Source organism: Oncorhynchus gorbuscha, linkage group LG26 (assembly GCF_021184085.1).
Source record: "Oncorhynchus gorbuscha isolate QuinsamMale2020 ecotype Even-year linkage group LG26, OgorEven_v1.0, whole genome shotgun sequence".
NCBI classification, from domain to species: Eukaryota; Metazoa; Chordata; class Actinopteri; order Salmoniformes; family Salmonidae; genus Oncorhynchus; species Oncorhynchus gorbuscha.
Genome location: NC_060198.1, coordinates 28,212,597 through 28,235,759, shown reverse-complemented (window position 1 = coordinate 28,235,759; position 23,163 = coordinate 28,212,597). Strand labels below are relative to the sequence as shown.

The window sequence follows — 23,163 nt, the reverse complement described above, 5'->3', positions numbered from 1 at the left end:
AATAAGCGTTTGCAGTGAGAATGAGTTTGGCTGATTAACCAGTGATCACTCCAGTCCAATAGCTCCCTCATGGGGACTGCTGAGAAACTACAGATACTGAAAAACCATACCTGCACTACACTCAGGAACCACCAGAAAGTGCCCTTGGCTTGTGTCATCCCTGTATTCATATAGCCAAAGTTACAGTTTTAGCACAGGCGTAGACCTTGATGTTTGTGAATGGAGTATGAAAGCATGCCACATGCATTAACCATAATCCCCCCCCCCCCCCCCCAAGTGTTGAAATAGAATGTTTTAAAAAAGTGGTGCTAGCATTCAGTTAACTATTATCCACGTAATGGCATCTTACCACCTTAAACACTCAACACATTAACTGCTCACATGAAACATGACCCTCCACCAATCCCAGCCAGAAGAATTGTAATAAGCCGTTTGTTTAACCAGCTCTTTCACGTTTATTGACAAACACATACAGACAGATTCTCAATGCAACTAGCGTCCTATACAGATTTAGTTGGTGTCTCATATTTATGACAATACACGGATCTCCTTTACATATTCCTGTTGTGTGGTCTGTCCTTCCCTCTCCCCGCACACAGACCTACAGTCACAGTGTGAATAATTCCTTCAACAGGCGTGGAACAAAAACAAAATCAATACACAATGACCAATAATCTCATAGGTCACGGATTATCACAGAAAAACCCAGCTACATTCTACACTTCTGAAATACTCCACATTAATATGACAGGTGACAGACAGGTTACCCATAGTTCACTGCACATCACAGATATGTAGTCCAAAACAGTGCCGTCAGTATAGAACACATCAGGTCAAAAACAGCAGAAAATTACAGGACGCGTGTCAAGATCTACCTCTCATACATAAGAGATTCAATTCACTGCATCACATAGAGAAGAAACTACTAACATGAGTAGAATGGTTGTAGTATGGTAGAATTCATTCCCTTTAGACTTGTTTTTACAGTAGAGGTCAGTCTGATTTTTACCTGCTTCAGAGAATGTGTGGGTGAACATTTTTTCTATGTGTTTTGTGTATTAATATGAGCAGCGATGTGACAACTAACAAACACACTTAAAGACCTCCAGTAATCTCCTTTACTGGATCTGAGCCTGGTGCCATTTTCTCTCATTTTCCATGGACTTTATCAATGTATCAATGACAATCTGTAGATTAACTCAATTTAAACTACCGGAAAGCTAGTCCTCGTTTACAATGATCAGAAGTGCAATTCTCACAGAGAGGTTCAAACACATCATTGGACAGGTTTCACAACAAACAAAAAACACATTCAATAATTTAATCGAACAAACAAAACAATCACGGCACCAGGATGTAAAATACCGATGTCATTAACTTCAGGTTTTCAGAAAGAGCTATTTTACCCAAAATCCTGACCAGTGAGCTCAGAGTTAATCACATGTGTACCTATGGCAACACCTAGGGTGGGTGGAGTCTACCTTACACCAGCATCACATTGGCTGTCAAGAGGAACAGAGTGAGGTTATAGGAGCAGTGGTCAGGACAGTGTTCAGTCCTCAAACCTTCCCTCCAGAATGCTTTCAAAGGTGAACGGGAGGAACTTGAAGCCCTGGCCTACGTAGAACTTATTCTGGAATTCCACCCTAGAGAGAACAAGAGAGGCGACAGTTAACGTCAGGCATATTGCAATAAGAATCAACGCTACACAGACATAATTACAACAATCTTTTGAAAGTAAGTCTGAGGAGTCCCTTTAAACTGGAGTGTCTTTGAGGTGCAATATAGATAGCCCTTAATGGTTGTATCAAGCCAAAGCCAGAGAGAGATGGCAAGATGAGATGACCCCTGGTCTCCATTCCACAACCTCCCTGTGTAACCCACTTTAACACACCCGCGGTAGGATCTAGGCCTGGTCATCAGAAGCGAAACACAACCCTCTTTCCATCTCCCCATTTATAAAACCTCCCTGCAAACTAACGGCTGGATAACCTTTCAATGGAGGAAGCAGACATGCTCGTCATTCCTCCCTACGTCTGGAGGTAGATGTTCATCTGGGTAGGCTGGGGCTCTAGAATATCTCACTAGAATACACTCACAAAGAAACGGTCAAACCTCGTGGCATATTATATTTGATGTGGTCAACTAGCACTGCTGTCCTTCAGAACATTTAAGGCAACAAAGGAAAAGTGACAGGCTTTGCGTTTCTATGAATCTGAGACGGTAATTACTCCCTGGGCTGAAAACTGATTTACAGCAAGCTCCAATAGTATTGGGATAGTGACAAATGTTTTGAGTCTTCAAATCCAAAATGCTGGTGTGCAATGATGCACACAAATGTCATACCCTCCACAAAATGCTAACCTCACCCCGTTATTGTAATGGTGAGAGGCGGGGTATGATATTTGAGAGTCTAACTTTCGCAATCATCATTATTCACGATTATCTGTAATCATGGTAGCATCCACATTAATGTAGAAGTGTTTAGAAACATATTCTGTTCTTATTTACAATAAATGCGACTCCAAAATGACAAAACAATATTTACCATTAATTTCTATTGGGCAGAAAATAATCTGAAACAACCAAAAACAAACAGCAAATGCATCCAACAAGTTTGGAGAGTCACAAGCTTGGGGGGGGGGGGGGGGGGGGGGGGGGGGGGGGGACAGTATACAAGAATTACTGTCATTTCTAAAACGTTTCACCTAATATGGATGAAAATACACTTAAATTAACAGTTTGCACTTTAACTTCAGTCGTTGTGTCCTTTCAAATCCAGAGGCAGTATTTGTTCAAAGTTAAAATGTCAGAATCTAAAAATAGACCAAGAAGTGTTTAAGGGATGACTCCTCCCTCAGCTACTGGAGGAATCTCTCTGGCTGGATCAAATGATGGTTTTGGAATAGGAGAGAGTACGTATGCATGTTGGCCACAGCTAGATCAACATTTACTACTGCTATACATTTTACAGACGCCTGACATTACTTTGGCAGTTCAAAAATCACATTTACTACTGTGTTAGATAGCAGCCACTAAGCAAAATAAGTTAATAAATACATAAATAAATTAAATGTTATTTAGAAGGCCTCATGTCCTAAGGGCCTTTCAGTGAGAGTGGAGCATTAGATTCCAATGTGCTGGGTAAATACAGTGATGAGGGTCTCCGTCAGTGCTGTGAGAGGGTGCCAGTGGATGATCACTTCCAGGTCAACAGGGCTGTTCTGAGACACCAGAAGTTTCTCCATGATGGCCTGCATCTCACACAATCATCCACTGCTTTATGGGATTTCAGGTTACTGGCCAGGAAAGATCTGGAGGTGAGATCTGGAAAACCACAGCTCCCAGTAGCACCGGTCTGCTTAATACCAGTGGGACGGAGAGACACGCCCTGTTTCCATTGAGACACACACACACACGGTTGAGTGCTCAGACGAGGCCCCGAGGAACTAGAGCTAAAACGTCCGTTACCATAGTTTCACCAGCAGGGAGAGCTACAGAGCTGTGCCACACCTCCATGCCTCCTGACAGAGGAGGAAACTATTGAAGACATGCTCCTTCATTTACAGAGTCTACAGACAATCGCGGATTACAGAAACAAAACCAGCCCCGTCGCGGGCGTCTTGCTTCCAAACAAATCAAATCTTCTTAGTGCGCTTTGAGAGGACACAGGTGCCACCGACGTGGCCCGCTACGAAGGACCGTGGGCTCTCCTCCTCTGTGGTCAACACCCGGCCGGCATCCCTAGCCGTGTCCTCAGAGAATGTGGCCCGCTACCAAGGAGCGTGGGCTCTCCTTCTCCGTGGCCAACACAAAGCCCGGCCGGCATCCCTAGGCATGTCCTCAGAGAATGCGCAGACCAGTTGGCTGGCGTTTACGGACATATTCAATCTCTCCCTATCACAGTCTGTTGTCCCCACATGTTTCAAGATGGCCACCCTTGTTCCTGTTACCAAGAAAGCAAAAGTAACTGAACTACATGACTATCGCCCCGTAGCAATTCACTTCTGTCATTATGAAGTGCTTTGAGAGACTAGTCAAAGATCATATCACCTCCACCCTACCTGACACCCTAGACCCACTCCAATTTGCTTACCGATGCAATAGGTCCACAGATGATTGCACTCGCCATCACTCTGCACACTGTCCTATCCCATCTGGACAAGAGGAATATCTATGTAAGAATGCTGTTAATTGACTACAGCTCAGCATTAAACACCATAGTACCCTCCAAACTCATCATTAAGCTAGAGTCCCTGGGTCTCGACCCCAACCCTGTGCAACGGGGTCCTGGACTTCCTGATGGGCCGCCCCCAGTTGGTGAAGGTAGGAAACAACAGCTCCACTTCGCTGATCCTCAACACTGGGGCCCCACAAGAGTGCGTTCTCAACCCCATCATTTACTCCCTGTTCACCCATGACTGCGTGGCCATGCACGCCTCCAACGCAATCATCATGATTGGAGACGACACTACAGTGGTAGGCTTGATTCCCAACAACGACATGGCCTACAGGGACGAGGGTGAGGGCCCTCGGAGTGTGGTGTCAGGAAAATAACCTCTCAATGTCAGCAAAACAAAAGATGATCGTGGACTTCAGGAAACAGCAGAGGGAGCACCCCCCTATCCTCATCGATGAGACAGCAGAGAAGGTGGAAAGTTATAAGTTCCTCGGTGGACTCATCACAGACAAACTGAAATGGTCCACTTACGCAGACAGCGTGGTGAAGGTGCAACAGCGCCTCTTCAACCTCAGGAGGCTGGAGGGGGGAAAAAAGTAGTTTGTCACCAAAAACCCTCACTAACTATTACAGATGCACAATCGAGAGCATCCTGTCGGGCTGCATCACCCACCGCCTGGTACGGCAACGGCACCGCCCACAACCACAGAGCTCCCCAGAGGGTAGTGAGGTCTGCACAACGCATCACCGGGGGCAAACTACCTGCCCTTCAGGACACAGCACCCAATGTCACAGGAAGGCCAAAAGAAATCTTCGAGGACAACAACCAACCGAGCCACTGCCTGTTCACCCCGCTATCATCCAGAAGGCGAGGTCAGTACAGGTGCATCAAAGCTGGGACCAAGAGACTGAAAAACAGCTTCTATCTCAAGGCCATCAGATTGTTAAACAGCCATCATCACTAACACAGAGAGGCTGCTGCCTACATACAGACTTGATATCATTGGCCACTTTAATAACTGGAGCACTAGTCACTTTAATAATGCCACTAAGAACGTTTACATATCTCACATTACATCTCATATGTATATACTGTATACTACACTATTCTATCTACTGCATCTCAGCCGCTCTGTCACTGATCATCCATATATTTATATATTCTTATCCCATTTCTATACTAGATTGTGTGTATTAGGTTTTGTTGTGGAGTTGTTAGATATTACCTGTTAGATTCTGCTGCACTGTCAGATCTAGAAGCATAAGCATTTCGCTACACTCACAATATCTGCTAACCATGTGTATGTGACCAATAAAATGGGATTTGACCCAAGTCAATGAGGAATCCAGACTAGCAGAAGATGGAGGCCCTAACAGCCCAACAGCTGTTAAGTGCAGGGAAGGTACTAGAGATCTTGGTTTGAGGCTCTACAGACTGAACAAACATGTCGTCTATGTGCAAGAGAGCAGTGTCTCGCTCACCAGTGCAGGCGCAGTGCGTGCAGGAAGGCAGACAGGCCCTCCATGATGAGCAGGATGCAGACCGTGAGGACGGCGAAGGCGCCGAAGATGATGGACAAGGCAACGAAACCCCCAAAGCTCCTGGAGGACAGGCCAAGGTGCATCACCATGGTCCACAGAACCTCTGACAGCTCTGTCGGATCACAGAAGGAAATCAACTGTTTTACTGTACCCTTTCAAAGAGAAACCAAAAAAAGGGTAGAGAGGCAGCGAGAGGGGAGAACATGAGGTTTGTGTACTCACGTGCGTGGGCCAGGCTGAGGGCCCATAGGCGTAGGTAGGAAGCGGTGTTGGAGATGCAACCCAGACAGTACTCTATGGTGTGGATGGCCTGGTGCACAGCCACATCCCCAAAATTAAACTGGAGGAGGGGGAGAGAGAGAACACACATCCAGTATAAACCCCTTGGTGACAAGGACACAACAGTACAGGGACCGGGAGACCGGTCCAAATGAGGTCTGGGGCAATCTCTAACGACAGTGAAGTTCATGGCTAAACGGTACCACATTGAGGAAGACATTCACCAGATTAAAAACAGCTCCAGAAACAGCAGCCTGACCCACTAGTCAGACCTCTATAGCAGAGGTCTCCCAAGAAGCAGACAAATGAGGAGCTGTGCAGGATATGCCATGCTGGTAATGGTAGTACCACCTCATGATCGGTGCAGACAGGAAGAAGTACTAGTCTCAGTGTGCGGCTACGCGTTAGAAGAATCCCTTGAACACCCAGAGACAGCAAAAACTCAGACCACACAGCCTCAGGGGACAGAACACACATGCAGGACAGAGACACACACTATCACACAGGAGGCTCAAAGACAGACTAGCAAGACATGCGCTTTGGGTAAGGGGATGGGGGCATGAGTGCCTGGCTTACCACTTCCTCCTCAGGGGCCTTGAAAGCAATTGACAAGTTAGATTTGTTAGTGACAGGTGACAGGACAACAGAACACAGTGGTGAGAGAAACAGGAGAAAACAATGACAGTAAAACATGGGAAATGGAGATGTATAATATACAGAAGGTAATTAGGTGTTGCAGTCGTCACAGGCACTGGATCAAAACTACTGACAGAGTTCCTTAAGGGGCTGCATAAAAACATTATGGCACTGGTATCTAGGGGATGCATAACCATTCCTCCAAAAGCATGCATTTGTACATGCCTAGTACTGTGACAACATTCTACTGTGACATTTCCAGATATATCTTTGGCATATCGTTCTTGTGTTTGTGTCTGTGGTTGCTAGGGGAGACGGTGATGGGGAATGTGGTGACCAATGGGGTTGGTGACCCACTTCTGACAGTGGCAGCAGGTGGGAGTGGTCTGTTTGGGTTACACCCTGCTCAGCCATTCAGAGAGGCTGGTTAGGAGAAAGCTAACTAAAGCTTTAGCCTAGTTAACGGTAGTACAGCCATTTACCATAACGAAGGCCAAAGGCGGTACTTCCCAATTGAACACAAATTAATTCAGTTCTGTCGCTGAGGATTAACACAGTTAGCCGGATTTGGATACTTGACCAGATGACCCGAGTAGTTTATAAGCAATAAATCTGTAAAGGTGGCCTGTTAAAATGAGTTCCTCCATGTTAAAACAGAAATGCTATATTTACTGTTAGTTACTTAGCACCCTGCCTGCCTGAACACCTGCTGGCCAGAGGGAGGAGCTGCACAACTCTAAAACACTATGCCATTAATAAAAATGGCTCGAAGCGGATTGCATGGTGATACATGAGCCAGAGCTCACATTATCAACATGCGATGTGACACGGCTCTAAAATGTCTTGGAAATGAATACAACATACTAGAATTAAAAGACTTCTCCAGCACAGCCCCGTCCACTGAATCACGTTGAGATCTCTTCTTGTCCAAGGCCAAAAAGCTTAGTGGCACGGACTGTAGAGACTAACATTGCTAAATAAAGTAACCTCCAATCAAATCAAATTCCTCTCCACTTCAAAAGGTCAACAATGAGAGAGGGTAGGAATCTGTGTGAGGCGCTTTGAAAGCTGCTCTATAAATCCTGGGTCCTGGAACCATAAAAGAGCAAACTGTCTGTAAACAGCCATAACCGATTCCTGAGAGCTACAGAAACAAACTGACAGCTTGTCTGGTTTGAGGTTCATAGGAGCCTGTTGTATCAGTTCATATGTTAATCAGAAACTCCTGAAAAGGCAAGGTGGTCCCACTGAATCAACTCTAAAAATGTAAAAATGTCATTTTTGTAGGTATTACAATTACGCACATGTTGAGTAATAAGAGCTGCTGGATTAGCTTTGTGGTCAGTTTCATTTGCTCCTGCCAGATCCCACTTCTATAATGAATACGTATTCTATGCTGCTGTTAGTGAAGCAGGGAATATGAGAGCTCTGGTAATGTAAAGTAAATGGGTTGGGTTTCTATGTGTGGCTGATGGCTTCATTATTCATGGTCATTCCATCTGGACTAGGTCTGGATCATATTGCCAACAGCAGTGTCCAATGGGATCCGCTATTAAGTCTTGGGCCAACATTATAATAGACTACTCTGGTCACATACGTCGTATACGCTAGGCTAACAGAGTAGAGGCTGGGGGCATCCTGGTCTCACCTCATGCTCGTCGTTCTCCGAGTGCTGGGAGAGCTGGTCATGCTGGATGATCTCAGCCTCGTCCTCCGTGGGGCCGTTTCCCACCCGGATCCCCCCAAAGTTCTGGGTGCCCTGGAGGAACAGACAAAGAGGACGACAGGGGTTATTGCTGGGGTCACAAACTCTACACTCCAGACCCCCATGGAACAAATGTGTGTGTGTGTGTGTGTGTGTAGATGTTACTACAGTACCAAGTTCTTCTTCCAGAGGTACTGTCGCCGCAGAACCAGGGTTTTCACTATCAACATACAGGGAACACACGCCAGGGCTATCAACACCAGCAGCGTCTGAATAACCATCTGTGGAGGGGAAGGACGAGAGAACGAGGGATGTTAGATGCGTATGAGGCGTCACACATTATCCCACCAGAAAATGGCTCGCACAAGAAAGAAATATTTTTAAAAAGGACAGAGTGACAGATGAAAGGATGGATGGAATGATCACCTGTCCTCTGTAGAGGGGTTGGTTGGTGGGGTCGTTATAGTTGAACAGGAACATGTTGATGAAGGCGATGAGAAGACTGGGAGCATTTCTGGAGGTGTGAGCGTCGTAGGCCAACCACTTATAGAAGACCAGGATGACCAGGTAGCCAAACAGACTGGCCATGAACACAATCTCTGGGATGAAGCCCAGGTAGATGTTCAGGGGTTTCTTGAAATACCTTCAGAAAACAAGACATGTTTACCATCGGATAAACCAGTCTTGTACAGACAGGAAACAAACTGTCATGGTTGCTTAAAGTTGGTCTGAGATAAAAAAATGTTTTAAAAAATTAAATCGCCCCACCACTTATTTTGGTAGACAGCAGAGGGATAAGGAAATATAAACCCTTTCAAATTCATACAGTGCTCTATATACAAGGACTGTAGCTTAAGCGTGACTCACAGGTGGTTGAAGAGACTGAGAGACACTCCAAACAGCATGTGGATGACCCCCAGGATCACTGACATCTTCATCTTGAAGGAGTTGAGGAAGGTCAGCTTGTTGGTGGCGATGTTCCAGATCTGAAGAACACAGTCAAAAGACAATGAAATCAGGATGATAGAAATGTAACACATTTCATTTATCAAAATAACACCTTTTTTTTTTAGCTCACATTCCATCTTTATTGTAAGGGGACTTCAGCTTGTTGTCACAGAGACGGAGTACTCACTGGGTCAATGCCAATGGGGTAAGGTCCATTGAAGACTCCTCTTACTGCGGGGTCCAACTGTAAAACCTTGTTTTCATCCAGTGTCTGAAACCTGAGAACATCAAACATGGCATGAATCATCACTTCAGAGGGCACTGCCAACAAGGTACAGGAAGTAAACTAATCTAATCCACAGACAGTACGAGACCGATAGAGAGGGATACTTACGACCAGGTGAGGTTGTTAGCGCGGGGGTCGAACATGGGCCTGACGCTCCAGCCAGAGCCAAACAGGTTGAGGGACTTGGAGAAGCAGTCGTTGTAGATGATGCCGGTGTAAATCGAGAAGACGCCCATCAGTAGGATGATGTAGCGCCCAGCAAACACCATGCTGAACATCTACACACAGACAGGAAGTGACACGGTTTGAATCTAACACCATGTTGAACATCTACACCCGCAGACAGGAAGTGACACATTCAAACTATGGCCACATTCAGTTGCCAAACACCGTAGAACGTTGCAGACAGAACACGAACACGAATAGAGCCGAAGTGATTCCTTATTCTACATGTCTGTTCTGAACGTTCCAAAATATTGCGTCCTGCTGAACGCGCACCACATCAAACAGCCACACAGACCAGAAGTGATACGTTACACTGTTAGAATCTGGTCTCAGTTACATTTTGTTTTAGCCAGAGGATTTGGTTATTTATTCACACTCAAAAAGCACCAACTTGAAAGTTAAACTGGCCATCATGATGCCACTACAGTGTTAGGGCCATAGATTCTGTCTAAAGCAGAGAGGCAACCAAGCCCTGTTTAGTCCCCAGTAATGCAGCTAGAGGCTGGATAAGGTGTGAGGGGTGGTGGAGCTGATGGGCTGATGGCAGGGGTAGTGATGTCCCTACCTCGTTGTCGTTCTTCTGGGCGACCAGGCGGCTCTCTCTCAGGACCAGGTAGAGGGCAGCGCAGGTCATGAGCACCCCGTGGCCCAGGTCCCCAAACATGACAGCGAATAGGAAGGGGAAGGTGATGATGGTGTATGGGGCTGGGGACAGGGAGGACTCATGAGCGTACACATTGAGGAATGGGAGAGTGATCCAACCCAAGCTCACACAGACACACGTACCAGTGATACACAATACAGCATGATTGACAGTGATGGGGTGATAATGGGGGAAATAGACTTGGCACCAGGGGTGAACATTTATCACCTGCTTTGGCTCAGTGATCTAGCCAGCTGGATACATAGACATTATGTGAGTTATGAGATCCCTACAAAATAAAAGTCTGCTGCCTAGTGAGGTACATGAAACAACAATGCCTATCATTTGAACAATAGGTAGTTGAATGATGGAGAGAGCGACAGACACAGAGAGAGACGAGGTTGGTGGTGTCAGATGGGGTTACCTGGGTTCATCTCGCGGTAGTTGCCGATACCGTAGGCGTCTACAATGTTCTGGAAGCCAGAGGTGAACTTGTTGGTCTTGTTGAAGGTGGGCGGGGTCTGCTTGGTCTGCATCCTGTTGAGGATGGAGGGGACGGTGGAACCACTCTTCTCCTGGAGACCAAGACAGAAAGACGGCCAGAGAAACACGCTCAGAGGATGGTCAGGAGGACACAACAATACCACTCAGTTAACCTCTACAGGGAGTTGAGGTATTCAGCCCTACAAGGCATTGAGGACAGCAGGAGTTGCCCTGCAAGCTCAATCTCCCATAAATGTGTCTAACAAAGGGATGTTGTGTTGTTCCAGCCAGAGTGACTGTCAGCTGGCCTGGGATCTCCTCAGCACTCAGGAATGAGAGGAATCCTCCTGCTTTCCCCATTAGTCTGTAGACTGGGCAGTGGGACCTTCCATACATACCTCCATCACTCACAAAGATCCGCAACAGAGTCTTCAATAAATCAGATTAATATGACATTCATTTGCACAGCTGGTTTGGAGAGGAATCTATCATACTACACGCATCATCTGATCTCCCTGCTGTGTGTGAAGGACAACAGCTTGTCCAAGGGATGGTTCCATGGCTGAGATGGAAGCAGACTCCTTGTGTGTATTGAGGGCAGTATGTCCCTGTGTTTCTCAACGAGACATGTGGGGTAAAAATAGCCTGGTGGGATAAATGAAGCATGGAGACTGAATGCTGTGCGTGACAGGGTTAAGCCCTTACTGGCATGAACAGGACTACAGAACAGGACTACAGAACAGGACTACAGAACAGGACTACAGAACAGGACTACAGAACAGGACTACAGAACAGGACTACAGAACAGGACTACAGAACAGAATGACGTCCTGATACCGCTGGAATCGAGCCGCATGATATGCGTAAAATCCACACATACCCAGCACTCACGCAGTGCCTCTCCACGCCCTGTTAGCACTGTCTCTCAGTTTGGGTCTGTTATGACTTAACGGCCTAGCAGAGTCCAGGCATAATGGCCTCAAAGCTGGGTTAACTGGTGCCTATGAAGCTCACTGGTTCTTAATGCTACGGTGTCTTCCATCAATGAACTTGACCTAAACAGTATGATAGAAATGTCCCATTATATAGATATGGAATGAATCTATTCCCACTATTTTCAACCAGAGCTCTATGGACTCTAAAAAAGGTAATAGGGTGCTATTTGGGACGCAACTTAAAACTTCCTGTACCTCCCCCATGCCTCTAGTCGAGACGGGTGTCCTCTCGACTCACCGTGCCTCTCCGCAGGGCGAACTGGATTGAGTCCATGTCTGACACGGGGCACCACACCTCGGCGATCAGACACTTCTGGGTGACATCGATGTTGCACAGGTTCAGGGTGTGGTAGACGGCCTTCATCTTCCTCACCTTGATGAACCACACCCTGACGTTCTTGGCTGCAGCCTGCAGGACCCGCTGTCTGTGGTCCTCCGTCTGGTTCAGCACCTGCAGCGGGGAGGGAGATCAGGGTTTGAGACATGAAGACAAGATGCGACTGTAGTTGAAACCTTGCGTGGCTGGGTACAGAACATATCCAGCTGTGTATAACTAGCTCAGGTGCTCAGTCCCAGACAGTCTAGTCTGTCAGACACATGAACAAAGTTTGCAGGCAGTTCTCAATTAACACCCTCGCACTCCGCATTTATTCAAATAAAAAAAGAAGAGGTATATGCCTAACTAAACCGACCTCAGATGGAAAACTAACAGATGCAGGCCAGGGCCGGAGACTGTGGCATCAGGACAATCCCCTAGTAGTTTCCACTCAACGCTAGAATAGTGTGGGGAGTGGCATTGAACTGTCTCCATAGTGTGCCTTCCCTACATGTCCAGAACAGCATGTGCTGTTACAATGAATCAGGTTCCCCTTCTTATTTGTGGAGGTGGTTCACATTAATAGAAGGCTTTGCTGGACAGTGTGCACTCAAGTTTGATAAGGGATTATATCAGACCCAGCGTAGCAGGGTTTCCCGTAAGAGCCGGCGGAGGCGTTCTCAGGTATACAGCACTGACTCATATCAAGTTAATGTCTTATGATCAGCGGATTGCTAACATGCCGCTACCCTACACCCACTCCTGCCCACGTTGTCGAGACCTCACGCCCACAAACACACACTGTTCACTCCCAAACTAGCGGGCCGGGCATTTCCCTTTCACCCTCGCCCTTCTCTCCTGACAACGACTATCTCGCCCCCGTAGCGACGGGCATAACAGTGGCCCCTCAATCAGCGAGGCAAGCATTCCCAGGCACTTACTGGCAATGAGAGGATGTTAACATTTCTGGCAGACAGGCGGCCTGACAAACGTAATTCATAGTCTCTTGCGCTCTCCGTCCACACTGGGGGATGTAACTGATCCTGAACCACAGACTCTCAACACACACCCTGAAACACACACAGTGACTATTTTTTTAAAACTTTAAGCTAAGCCCATTCCTGCAAATGTGAGTAGTAAATGTGGTCACTATGGGAGTGTGGGTGGCTAACTCGTGCCTAATTGGCTGAACTCAGTGTAAGCCACCCTGATGATCAGCTGGTTTCCTATATGAGAGGCGAGTGAGGGTTCCTCCTAGCCAAACAAGGAAAGGATGCCTCCTGTCCATCCAAGTGCAAACCATCTGCGCCACCAGACTACGTAGGGCTTTGGAGCAGAACAACAACAACAAGTGGGTATTCCCAGGGGGAGTATTGGGTTTCTCTTAGTATAGGGAAGGTGTTGCACCATACACTGCTGCTGTTCCACGGAAGGCTAAACTGAAGTTCTGTCTGTGTGGGCTGGACTTCTAAAGACCACAGCTCACATGTTGCTCAACAGCCACAAAAAAACAGAAAACACTGAGACAGGCTTTGTTTCTGGGTCACCAGACACAGTTGGCACAAGGAGACAGGGTGTTAGACCCTGGATTATAATACCAAAGAGGTGGTGTGTTGTGTGTGTTTGTTTGTGTTGGCCTCCCTGTCCCGTGCCTGTTTTTGCCCTGTTTTTGAGCAGTGAGTCACTGTGCCAGGTTTAGAGGTCCTCTCCCAAAGCCAGGCCAGTGTGTGTGTAGGCAGGAGAGTATATCCACTGGCAGAGGCAGATCAGCCACCTCATGGGCCTGGCACGGCACGAGTGACAACCGTTATGGACCTCTCCCTGTAGCTTTTTCACACCCAGCCCAGTGATGCTGACGCCCACTACCGCCGAAGAGGTTGAGTGAGTCAGAAACTGAAGCCAGAACATTTGAGATATGAACACTGCAAACAGACAGAAGTTAACTCAATTTGAAGACCTCCCTAATGTGATCAACAAACATCTCCTGTGGTCTTGTGTGATAGATATTTTATCTATTACGGCAACACTGCTGGGGGAACTAATCTGGTATCAGTCTTTCCCTCCACTTCATCATAATTTGGTGGAGGGCTTTGACAAGCTCAGTACAAAGGAAATGGCAGAAAGAGGAACTGCAACTTCCGCGGACATTGCATCAGCAAAAAGTCGAACGTTAGTTAAGTGAAGGTCCATCCAAAAACCACATCAAAAGATGACTAATGTCATGTTGAACAATAGAAAGATTTCGTTCCTCAAACAAATGACTAAAAGCGCATTTGAGCTAGCCACATACCTCATGTGGTTACCTACCACTCCTGTCCACCACAGCCTCTGGCAGCTGAGTATACAGTTGCAGGGAAAACAGAACGTTGATCAGAAGCCATGATAGAGCCCAGATCAAGTTCACAATGAAAACAGATGAAATATTGAAAGGCTAATTCGCTTGAAAAAATGTAAGGATCTGTCAAATTTAATCCCCTGTCTGTGTTACAATAGGCCAGGCAGGTCGTACCATCTGCAGGTCATCGATACGGGTGGCCACCCCTGCAGCCATCTCCTTCCTCTCCTGAGGGGTCTCTGGACAGGGGTAGAGTGACGCTCGGAACCTGAGAGGTGAAGGAGAGAGGGGTTGATCAACCCAGAGTGCCTGGAGCGGAACAGAAAACCAATTACAACATTCCTCTGTCTAGATTAGTGTTTTCTTGAATTTCTCAACCAATCATAGCCCCTTACCCTTCACATATCTTCTTAACCCGAGTCTTCAGCTGATCTCCTTGGAAGAATATGATGAAGACAGACTTATAGACCTGGTCACCCTGTAGGGGAAACATATCAACATGAGTTAAGTGAAGAGACAAAACCTTGCCTGATAGTGATACTTCATAAAGTGTATGGATGAGGTAGCATGAATAAGGACATCAATGCCACTCATATGACAATCACACAATGCCACCAAGCGGTCATGGTACAACAGTACTCCACTGGATAGGTCACAACATCCTGCACAGTTTTTGTTCCCCTAAGTCCTCCAGATGATTATACTAGTATCAGTGAATAGTTACTGACCGTGGCAGGGTCCTCCAGTGAGTCTTCAATGTCTGCCTGCCTCAGGAACACGTTGCCACGGCAAACCCTCCACAGCATCCTCTCAAACGTAGGAATGCGCTCCCTGCTTATCACCCCGGCAACAAACCTACAGGAAGACGATAAGGCACGGATCAGCCTTTACAGCAGAATAGCTACCAAATGTATATCCCTCACCTCAAAATAAAGTGTTTGATATTTGCAATGAGTTAGGTCCCTAAATGGCAGCTCAAGTTGGAGCTGGTCCAAGATCAGTCCGTAATGTAATGGCATTACAGAATGAAACCCGGGCACATAAGGACAGAGGTCATTGATTTTGTTTGTTCACACTGCTGATGAAAGCATCCTCTCTGGATAGGGGTGGACATAGGAATGGGAGCTGAGGGCATGGATCACAGCTCACATGTTGCTCAAACGCTGCAAAAGCCACGGAGGAGCATCAAACAGACATCAGATGGGAAGCCCTAGGGTCTTGGGGCACTGCATCCGTACAAAGCAATCCATTACCAAATGAGCACTAAGCTTTGCCACATCCACAGTATTGAGCTATTTTAGTTACGGTTTTCCGAGTGATTTTTTCACCCCATTTTCTGTTGAAATTGTCCCCGATTTGCTAACTCATTATGACATTTAATCAAATCTCTTTTCTTTGTCTCTGTCTGCAAATGGATTACAACCTGCATGCTCTGTGAACTGCTTATCATCAGTCTGTGATTTGCCTATCTGCTCACTCTTTCCACTACTGAAGACAGAACCCTGATAAACAGACTTACTGCCAGGCAACAGGCGAGAGTGGTAGCACCTGTAGTAGTAGCACCTGTAGTAGTAGCAGTACTGGCCTCTTACCAACCATTAAAAGTAATTAGGAAACAATTGTCCACCGATACTGACAGAGCACGTGGGCTGTCAGCTTAGGGACTGAATACGCAGAGACACAGAGCACCGCCGCACACACTGTCAAGTGACCTCAGTGGTCCGACTAATCTGACAGTCTGAGCCAAACCAGTTAGGTGTTACACTGACCCGACTCCACCTCCAGGAAGAACCGATGGTTTAACGTAATGACAGTCTTTTCATTGACCTTTAAGTCTTGAGGAGATGGCTAACCCATCCTTAATAGAGTGGACCAAGGACTCAGACTCACCCTAGTCTGAGAGGAGCGCGGGTCCCTGCTTCAGTGGGATCCATCAGGGTAGACGACTCCTCCAGCAGGTTGGGGTCCTCCATCTGCAGCGGGGTGGAGAGAACGACAACCATTACATGTAGACCAAGACATTTCCAGCCAATTAGACATATGATAGCACATTCAGAAATTGCATCCCTGTTTTCAGGAGCAACTGGCTTGCTTTGTTGGGGGAACTATTTACACCCTGGGAAGGTGTGACAGATCAGTGGCTTGAGCTCTGGGCAGGAGCATGATATTGAACACAGGCCAGGCTCTTCATAAAACATAGTAAACAGCAAGCTGGGGTTTATATGAACAGTAAATGATTGGCAAAAAAGGCTACACATTCAGCTGAATGATTTACCCCATACAACCTCATAAGCGCTTGTAAAATAGGCGATAACATTCTAAGTTCAAGTAGCTTTGCTTCCAAACTCAGTGGAGTTTGATGCAGGTCAAAAGTACAGACAGCAGGTAGTCTCGTCTCCGTCATATGCGAATGACTATCTGTGTATGGCGTATCACTCTGCTATGTAACCTAGTTGCATCATTAAACTTGAATAACTGGTCTGGGGTTGGGGATGTAATTACCTAGCCGTTATAAATACACAAGCCTTATGCTACCATATACTGTACACAGGATGCAGACATCTGACCCATACTAAATTAACATAATCCTATGATCAATTATGAAGTCCTCAATGGGCCTAGTCAATAAGGCAGGCACAGAAACGCTGTGAATATATATTGAATTGGTTTGTGTACAGTGGAGTTGACCTCGTCGAAGAATTGCTGGGTGCGGCGCAGGATGTGCTTGAGCTCCGTCAACTCTAAGAAGTTCTTCTTCAGGGCCTCCTGGTTGGTGTTGATCTCCTTCAGCTCATTCTCCAGCTTCTCAAAAGTGGCCTATAGAGACAGAGGATGATGGGGGAGTTAGTGAGCTGGGGACATGGTGAGTTGAGCACTTTGTAACCAGAGTGGAATCTTAGAGAGAACGGAGAGAAGTTACCTCCAGGTCAATCATGTCCCTAGGGAGGGGGACCTCTGGGTTCTCTCCCGTATCCACCATTGGAATGTTGGCTTTCTTGATCTCCTTCTCCACAAACCCTGTGAGAGAGCGAGGTGACTGGGTCTGAGTCGGGATAACTAATAGCAGTGATACTGTTGTAAATATGGGGGAGTATAATGAGTGAAGCAATGGGTTAAACGCTTGAGCCCACTCACGAAGCTTGCGGTCCATCTCCTCGCATCGACGCACTTCGTTGACAAACTTGCGCTGAAACACGTTCACGTCTGGGTTCAACTGAAATGCAAACATGTAAACTATTCAAAACCTTTGCCATCGCAGGGATAAAAATGCCTTCAATCCATTTGCCATTATCTGTCATATACAATTAGAGACAAACACTGTCTTGTAACACTAAGATGCATTTAAAGAAATTGTAGCTTAGGCTACTTCTATAAAAATGCAATAACGTATCCAGAAAGCTCAGAGCGTAAACAGCACTACTAATATCTTCTGAAAACAGTGAGGACACCAGTTAGCCATCATTTGGTCTTATGAATGATGAGGCAATACAACCAAATAAAGGGTATAATAACATCATACTGGGTACAACAGCTAGTCTCTTTCAGTGTTTCCCCTGGGATCTTTTTCAGAACGTGTGGCAAAGTTGGTGTGGGGGATGGGGAGAATGTCCTTATGCTGGGGCAGTCTGGGGGGACTGCACACCAGTGAGTTTGAGGGAGAACGACTGAGAAATTCACTTCTGGTGACTTTAAAAAATAAAACATTCTACGGCAAAATGCATTAAAGTTAAATTATGTTAACACGATCTGAAATATAATGTTCCCTTTAATAGCAATATAGCCTAACTGACGCAGTATAGCAGCTTCAAATAGATTGGCTGAAACATGGCATTGCCCATCTGTATTTACCTCATTGAAAAACACCAAAGACCCAATGAGTCAAATATACACTGAGTGTACAAAACATTAGGATCACCTGCTCTTTCCATAACAGACTGACCAGGTGAAAGCTATGATCCCTTATTGATGCCACTTGTTAAACCCACTTCAATCAGTGTAGAGATGAAGTGGAGGAGACAGGCTAAAGTAGGGACAATTGACTATGTGCGCAATTCAGAAGTTGAATTGGCATGACAAAAGATTGAAGTGCCTTTGAACGGGGTATGGTAGTAAGCGCCGTGTATGGTCCACCACCCAAAGGACATCCAGCCAAATTCCCACAACTGTGGAACACTTGACACTGTGTAGAGTCCATGCCCCCAACAAATTGAGGCTGTTCAGAGGGCAAAATGGGGCGCAACTCAATACTAGGAAGGTGTTCCTAATGTTTTGTACACTCTGTGTACATTGTAACTTCAGGGTTTTTTTCTGGAACAAAATGGGGCTTAGGTGGCGAGTATGGACGTGGTCAATAGCGCGATCTCCAACAGAACATTTGAGGCCCTCTTGGCTAAAAAAAAGTGTTCCTGCAATTCTACACATTTTGCAGTGTTCTTATGCTATCTGAGTGATTCAAAAACTAAATCAATGGGGGCCCCATGGCTTTTTTCTTCTCTTCTTGGAAATTCTCCAACTGTCATTTTTATTTTGGTGATTGTTAGTTCTCAAAGATGATCTTATAAAAATAAATGTTTAGGTCCATTGTATTTCCTACATACTTCAGGTTTCAGTCATTCATATTCAAAATTAAAATATTATGCAATCCCAAAAATGTATAATAATAAAATGGAGAGGCAACGATTTAGCAGCGGCGGCCCGCAACTACTAAACGAATACGGGAAACACTGCCTTAGTTTCCCCTCACACCATATGATCCCTGAAGGGATGTCAAGTGTGAGCTTTCCCATGCACAGCCTAAAGGGTCAGCTATGTGCACATGATGAAAATGTTGCAGACGCCAAGGCATGTGCTTTCACAACCTTCTGACTGAATCGATGTTACTACAACAGACTGCCATATTCATCTACCTCCTTCCTGAGTTTGTCCTTTGTTAAGAGCCATACATTACACTGTTCTAGACCTACATAGCCTGAACATGGATTGACAGACAGAATAGCACTCAAAATAGGAAAGGAGAGAATAACCACAGGGTCTAGCTCTAGAGAGAGCATCACGAGGAATGGAAGAAGAGAAGCCTGGACGACTCACATCACGGAATTGCACCATTCCGATCTCTCCCAATTCGCTGACGCAGCAGTAGGCAGACTCTGATTGGAGGTAGAGCTGGGCCAGGGTCATCTCCTCACTTCTGAAGAGTTCCCCCATGATGGCGTAGTGTAGTGCACCTGCTCAGCACAGCGATCAATGGGATCCTCCTGGATATCTAGCTAGGGACAAAATGATTGAAAACGTCACCTGCACAGTAAACAGGAGAAACTGAGTTCCACCAGAAGGGATGAGCCTCCAATGTTGTCAAAAAGACAGCCAACTGAGAATACATAGGCCTACATTGACTATACAGAGTTCCCTGTTGTTTCCTTTCACACTACAATAGCCTTACCTTCTTTATTTCAAGTGTAAGTTCAGAGAAAAAAAAAGATATTGGCATAGGCCTGCACCCTCTTCTAATGTGCGTGTTGTAAGGATGACCCTAATTGTACAGCAGTAATGAACATTCTGTATTAGTGGTGTGATAGTTTATACTTGAGCCAGAAGCAGGCATGAGACTGAAAGAATCTGACATCTAGCCCCAATAATCGTTGAAGGAATTCAGTTTGGCACATTAGTCATTACTTTGGGGAGACACTCTTCAAGAACCGTAATACATGTCAAAGTACCATCACATGTGCCAGTACAATCCTCATTTAGTGTCATCTCACAATAGGCTCATCTTGTACAATCAATTACAGCATTTCTAGCCAAGCCTTTGAGTTTCTTAGTCTAGGGTGCAAACTGTCTCAGGACAGACAACAGGTTCACACTATATTCATTAGATGTAAGTTCAACACACATATTCATATGTTCTTGAAGTGCAAATGCCTCGAGTGCCATAACAGGTTTAGCTAGCTAGCTATGGATTAAGCCGCATCATGTGATCTGATTTAACAGTCAAACAGGATTAAATCTTCAATATTAACGCCAACTACAACGGTCGAACAAGTGGGGATACATTTAGCAAACTATATCGTTAAAGTCCATGCAAGGGGATCTCTTTAGTAGGGTCACTGCTTGTTCAGCATATCTGCGTGACCATTTTTTTTGTCCGCATCCTCGACACCTCGAGTTAGGCAGTGAGTCTGATTAGCTGTCAAAACACACAAACACTAACGTTAGTTACTCGTTAACGTTACATAAGAACAAGGCAGTTCGTTCAAAATGTCATTTCGGAAGCCAGCGGTACAATTAATTGTCCGCGTATATCGATGCAAAGCCGATATGAACTGACAATTAATTCCAACACTGGCTAATTTAGCTAACTAGCTAACAAACCTTACTAGCAAGCGAGCTAGTTAGCCAGGGCGCAGGAGAAGCACTTGTTGGACCTCAAACTTTCTGGTAACGTACGCTGGCTAACGTTGTTCCAACAAAAACAGCAACGTTATATTACAGTACAAAGTGACTAGCTAACGTTTTTCCTCGACTAACACTCGAGATTATTTGACAGAAATCTAGCTCATCTTAAATCGTAGCAAATTAAAACCTAGCTACGGTAACCGGATAACTTTAGCGAGCTACACAGTGAGGTGGATGTTACCGAATCATTCGTAACGTTTGATTTACTAGTTACAGCGGGTGGGGAAAAACACATTTTGGAAACAATGCTGGTATTGAACAGCGAATACTGTCACCAAACCATCAATTTCTTACTATTGTTGTAGCTAGCAACGAGTCTTCCGCTCCCGGCTCCCAGTTTTCAACGCTGTTCCACACACCGCCCTCAACGAAATATCAGCTGATCAGAGGCTTGGCTAATGCGCGTCACGTCACCTTTGCATAATATTGATGATCATGATGATTCACCCCTCAACTCATATGAAGATACAATCTAGTTGTTGGCATTCACATTTTAAAAAAGTGTTATTTAGCAGACGCTCTTATCCAGTGCGACTTACAGGAGCAATTCGAGTTAAGTGCCCTGATCAAGGCCACAATGACAGATGTTTCACTTAGTTGGCTCGAGGATTCAAACTACCGACCTTGGTTACTGGCCCGACTCTGTTAAAACCGCTATGCTACCTGCCTATTAAAATTGCCCAAGCCATAGATCTGGGTGCAGACTCGTCAACTCCAAATTGGAAGGACAAAACATAACACTAACTTCAGAAAGTATCCATACCCCACCCCCCCTCTGCCTTATTTTCTCACACATTTTCTCCCCCATCTACACACACAACCCATAATGACAAATGTTTTTAGATATTTTTGCTAATTTCTTGGAAATGGAATACAGAAATATCTCATTTACATAAGTATGAACACCCCTGAGTCAATGTACCTTTGGCAGCAATTACAGTATTTTTCTTTAAATTGTTTTAGTCAAGCTCTGTCAAATTGGTTGTTGATCATTGCTTGACAACCATTTTCAGGTCTTGCCATAGATTTTCAAGTAGATTTAAGTCAAAATTGTAACTCAACCACTAAGATTCACTGACTCTTGGTAAGCAACTCCTGTGTATATTTGTGTTTTAGCTTATTGTCCTGCTGAAAGGTGAATTAATCTCCCAGTGTCTGGTGGAAAACAGACTGAAACAGGTTTTCCTCTAGGATTTTCTTGTGCTTAATTCCATTCCATTTATTTTTTATCCTGAAAAACTCCCCAGTCCTTAACGATTACAAGCATACACATAACATGATGCAGCCACCACTATGCTTGAAAATTTGGAGAATGGTACTCAGTAAGGTGTTGGATTTGCCCCAAATATAACACTTTGTATTCAGGACAAAATTTGTATTTTTTTAGAAATGTGTTTTCCAATTTTACTTTAGTGCCATATTGCAAACAGGATGCACGTTTTGGAATATTAGGTTAGTATTGTGGAGTAACTACAATGTTGTTGATCCATCCTCAGTTTTCTCCTGTCACAGCCATTAAACTCTGTAACTGTTTGAAAGTCACCATCGGTCTCATGGTGAAATCTCTGAGTTAGGAGAGATGCCTGTATTTGCGTAGTGACTGGGTGTATTGATACACCATCCAAAGTGTCATTAATAACTTCACCATGCTCAAAGGGATATTCAATGTCTGCTTTCTTTTACCCATCTACCAATATGTGCCTTCTTTGCAAAGCATTGGACAATTTCCCTGGTCTTTGTGGTTGAATCTATGTTTGATATTCAATGCTTGGCTGAGGGACCTTACAGCTACTTGTACGTGTGGGGTTCAGAGATGATGAGGTAGTCCTTCAGAAATCGTGTAAACCCTATTATTGCACACAGAGTGAGTCCATGCAACTTATTATGTCACTTGTTAAGCACATTTTTACTTAAAGGGGTTGAATACTTATTGACTCAAGACATTCCAGCTTTTCATTTTTCATTCATTTGTAGACATTTCTAAAAACATCATCCTGCATTATGCGGTATCGTGTGTAGGCCAGTGACCAAAAAAATATCTAAATTTAACACATTTTATATTCAGGTTGTAATACAACATAATGTGGAAAAAGTCAAGGGGTGTGAATAATTTCTGAAGGCACTGTGTCTGACCATG

The 23,163-nt window shown here is 45.2% G+C and overlaps 1 protein-coding gene across 5 annotated transcripts; it reads right to left on the bottom strand.

Moving 5' to 3' along the window:
* Window positions 1-431: 431 nt before the first annotated feature.
* LOC124015470 (V-type proton ATPase 116 kDa subunit a1-like) lies at window positions 432-21,478 on the bottom strand. 5 transcript variants are annotated; one of them, XM_046330668.1, is made up of 22 exons: window positions 21,321-21,478; window positions 19,662-19,840; window positions 17,709-17,787; window positions 17,494-17,591; window positions 17,250-17,390; window positions 16,464-16,546; window positions 15,302-15,428; window positions 14,969-15,051; window positions 14,748-14,841; window positions 12,161-12,373; window positions 10,869-11,019; window positions 10,367-10,506; window positions 9,685-9,854; window positions 9,478-9,568; window positions 9,210-9,328; window positions 8,769-8,985; window positions 8,516-8,623; window positions 8,286-8,396; window positions 6,578-6,595; window positions 5,945-6,062; window positions 5,663-5,834; window positions 432-1,646 (listed from the first exon to the last, which is right to left on the bottom strand). In XM_046330668.1, exons 2-22 carry the CDS (start codon window positions 19,776-19,778, stop codon window positions 1,553-1,555), a joined length of 2,544 nt encoding a protein of 847 aa, XP_046186624.1. In that variant the 5' UTR covers window positions 19,779-19,840; window positions 21,321-21,478; the 3' UTR covers window positions 432-1,552. The 5 variants fall into 5 exon arrangements, with proteins under 5 accessions (XP_046186624.1, XP_046186626.1, XP_046186625.1 ...); XM_046330670.1 differs by having other exon boundaries at window positions 17,262-17,390; XM_046330669.1 differs by having other exon boundaries at window positions 19,662-19,836; window positions 21,321-21,474.
* Between the last annotated feature and the right edge of the window lie 1,685 nt (window positions 21,479-23,163).

Coding starts and splice junctions, on each gene's coding strand:
- LOC124015470 (XM_046330668.1), bottom strand. CDS start 19,778: ATGGGGGAACTCTTCAGAAGTGAGGAGATGACCCTGGCCCAGCTCTAC. Junction 17,391..17,493: donor GGGACATGATTGACCTGGAG/GTAACTTCTCTC, acceptor CTGTCTCTATAG/GCCACTTTTGAGAAGCTGGA. Junction 8,624..8,768: donor AACCCCTCTACAGAGGACAG/GTGATCATTCCA, acceptor TCCCCTCCACAG/ATGGTTATTCAGACGCTGCT.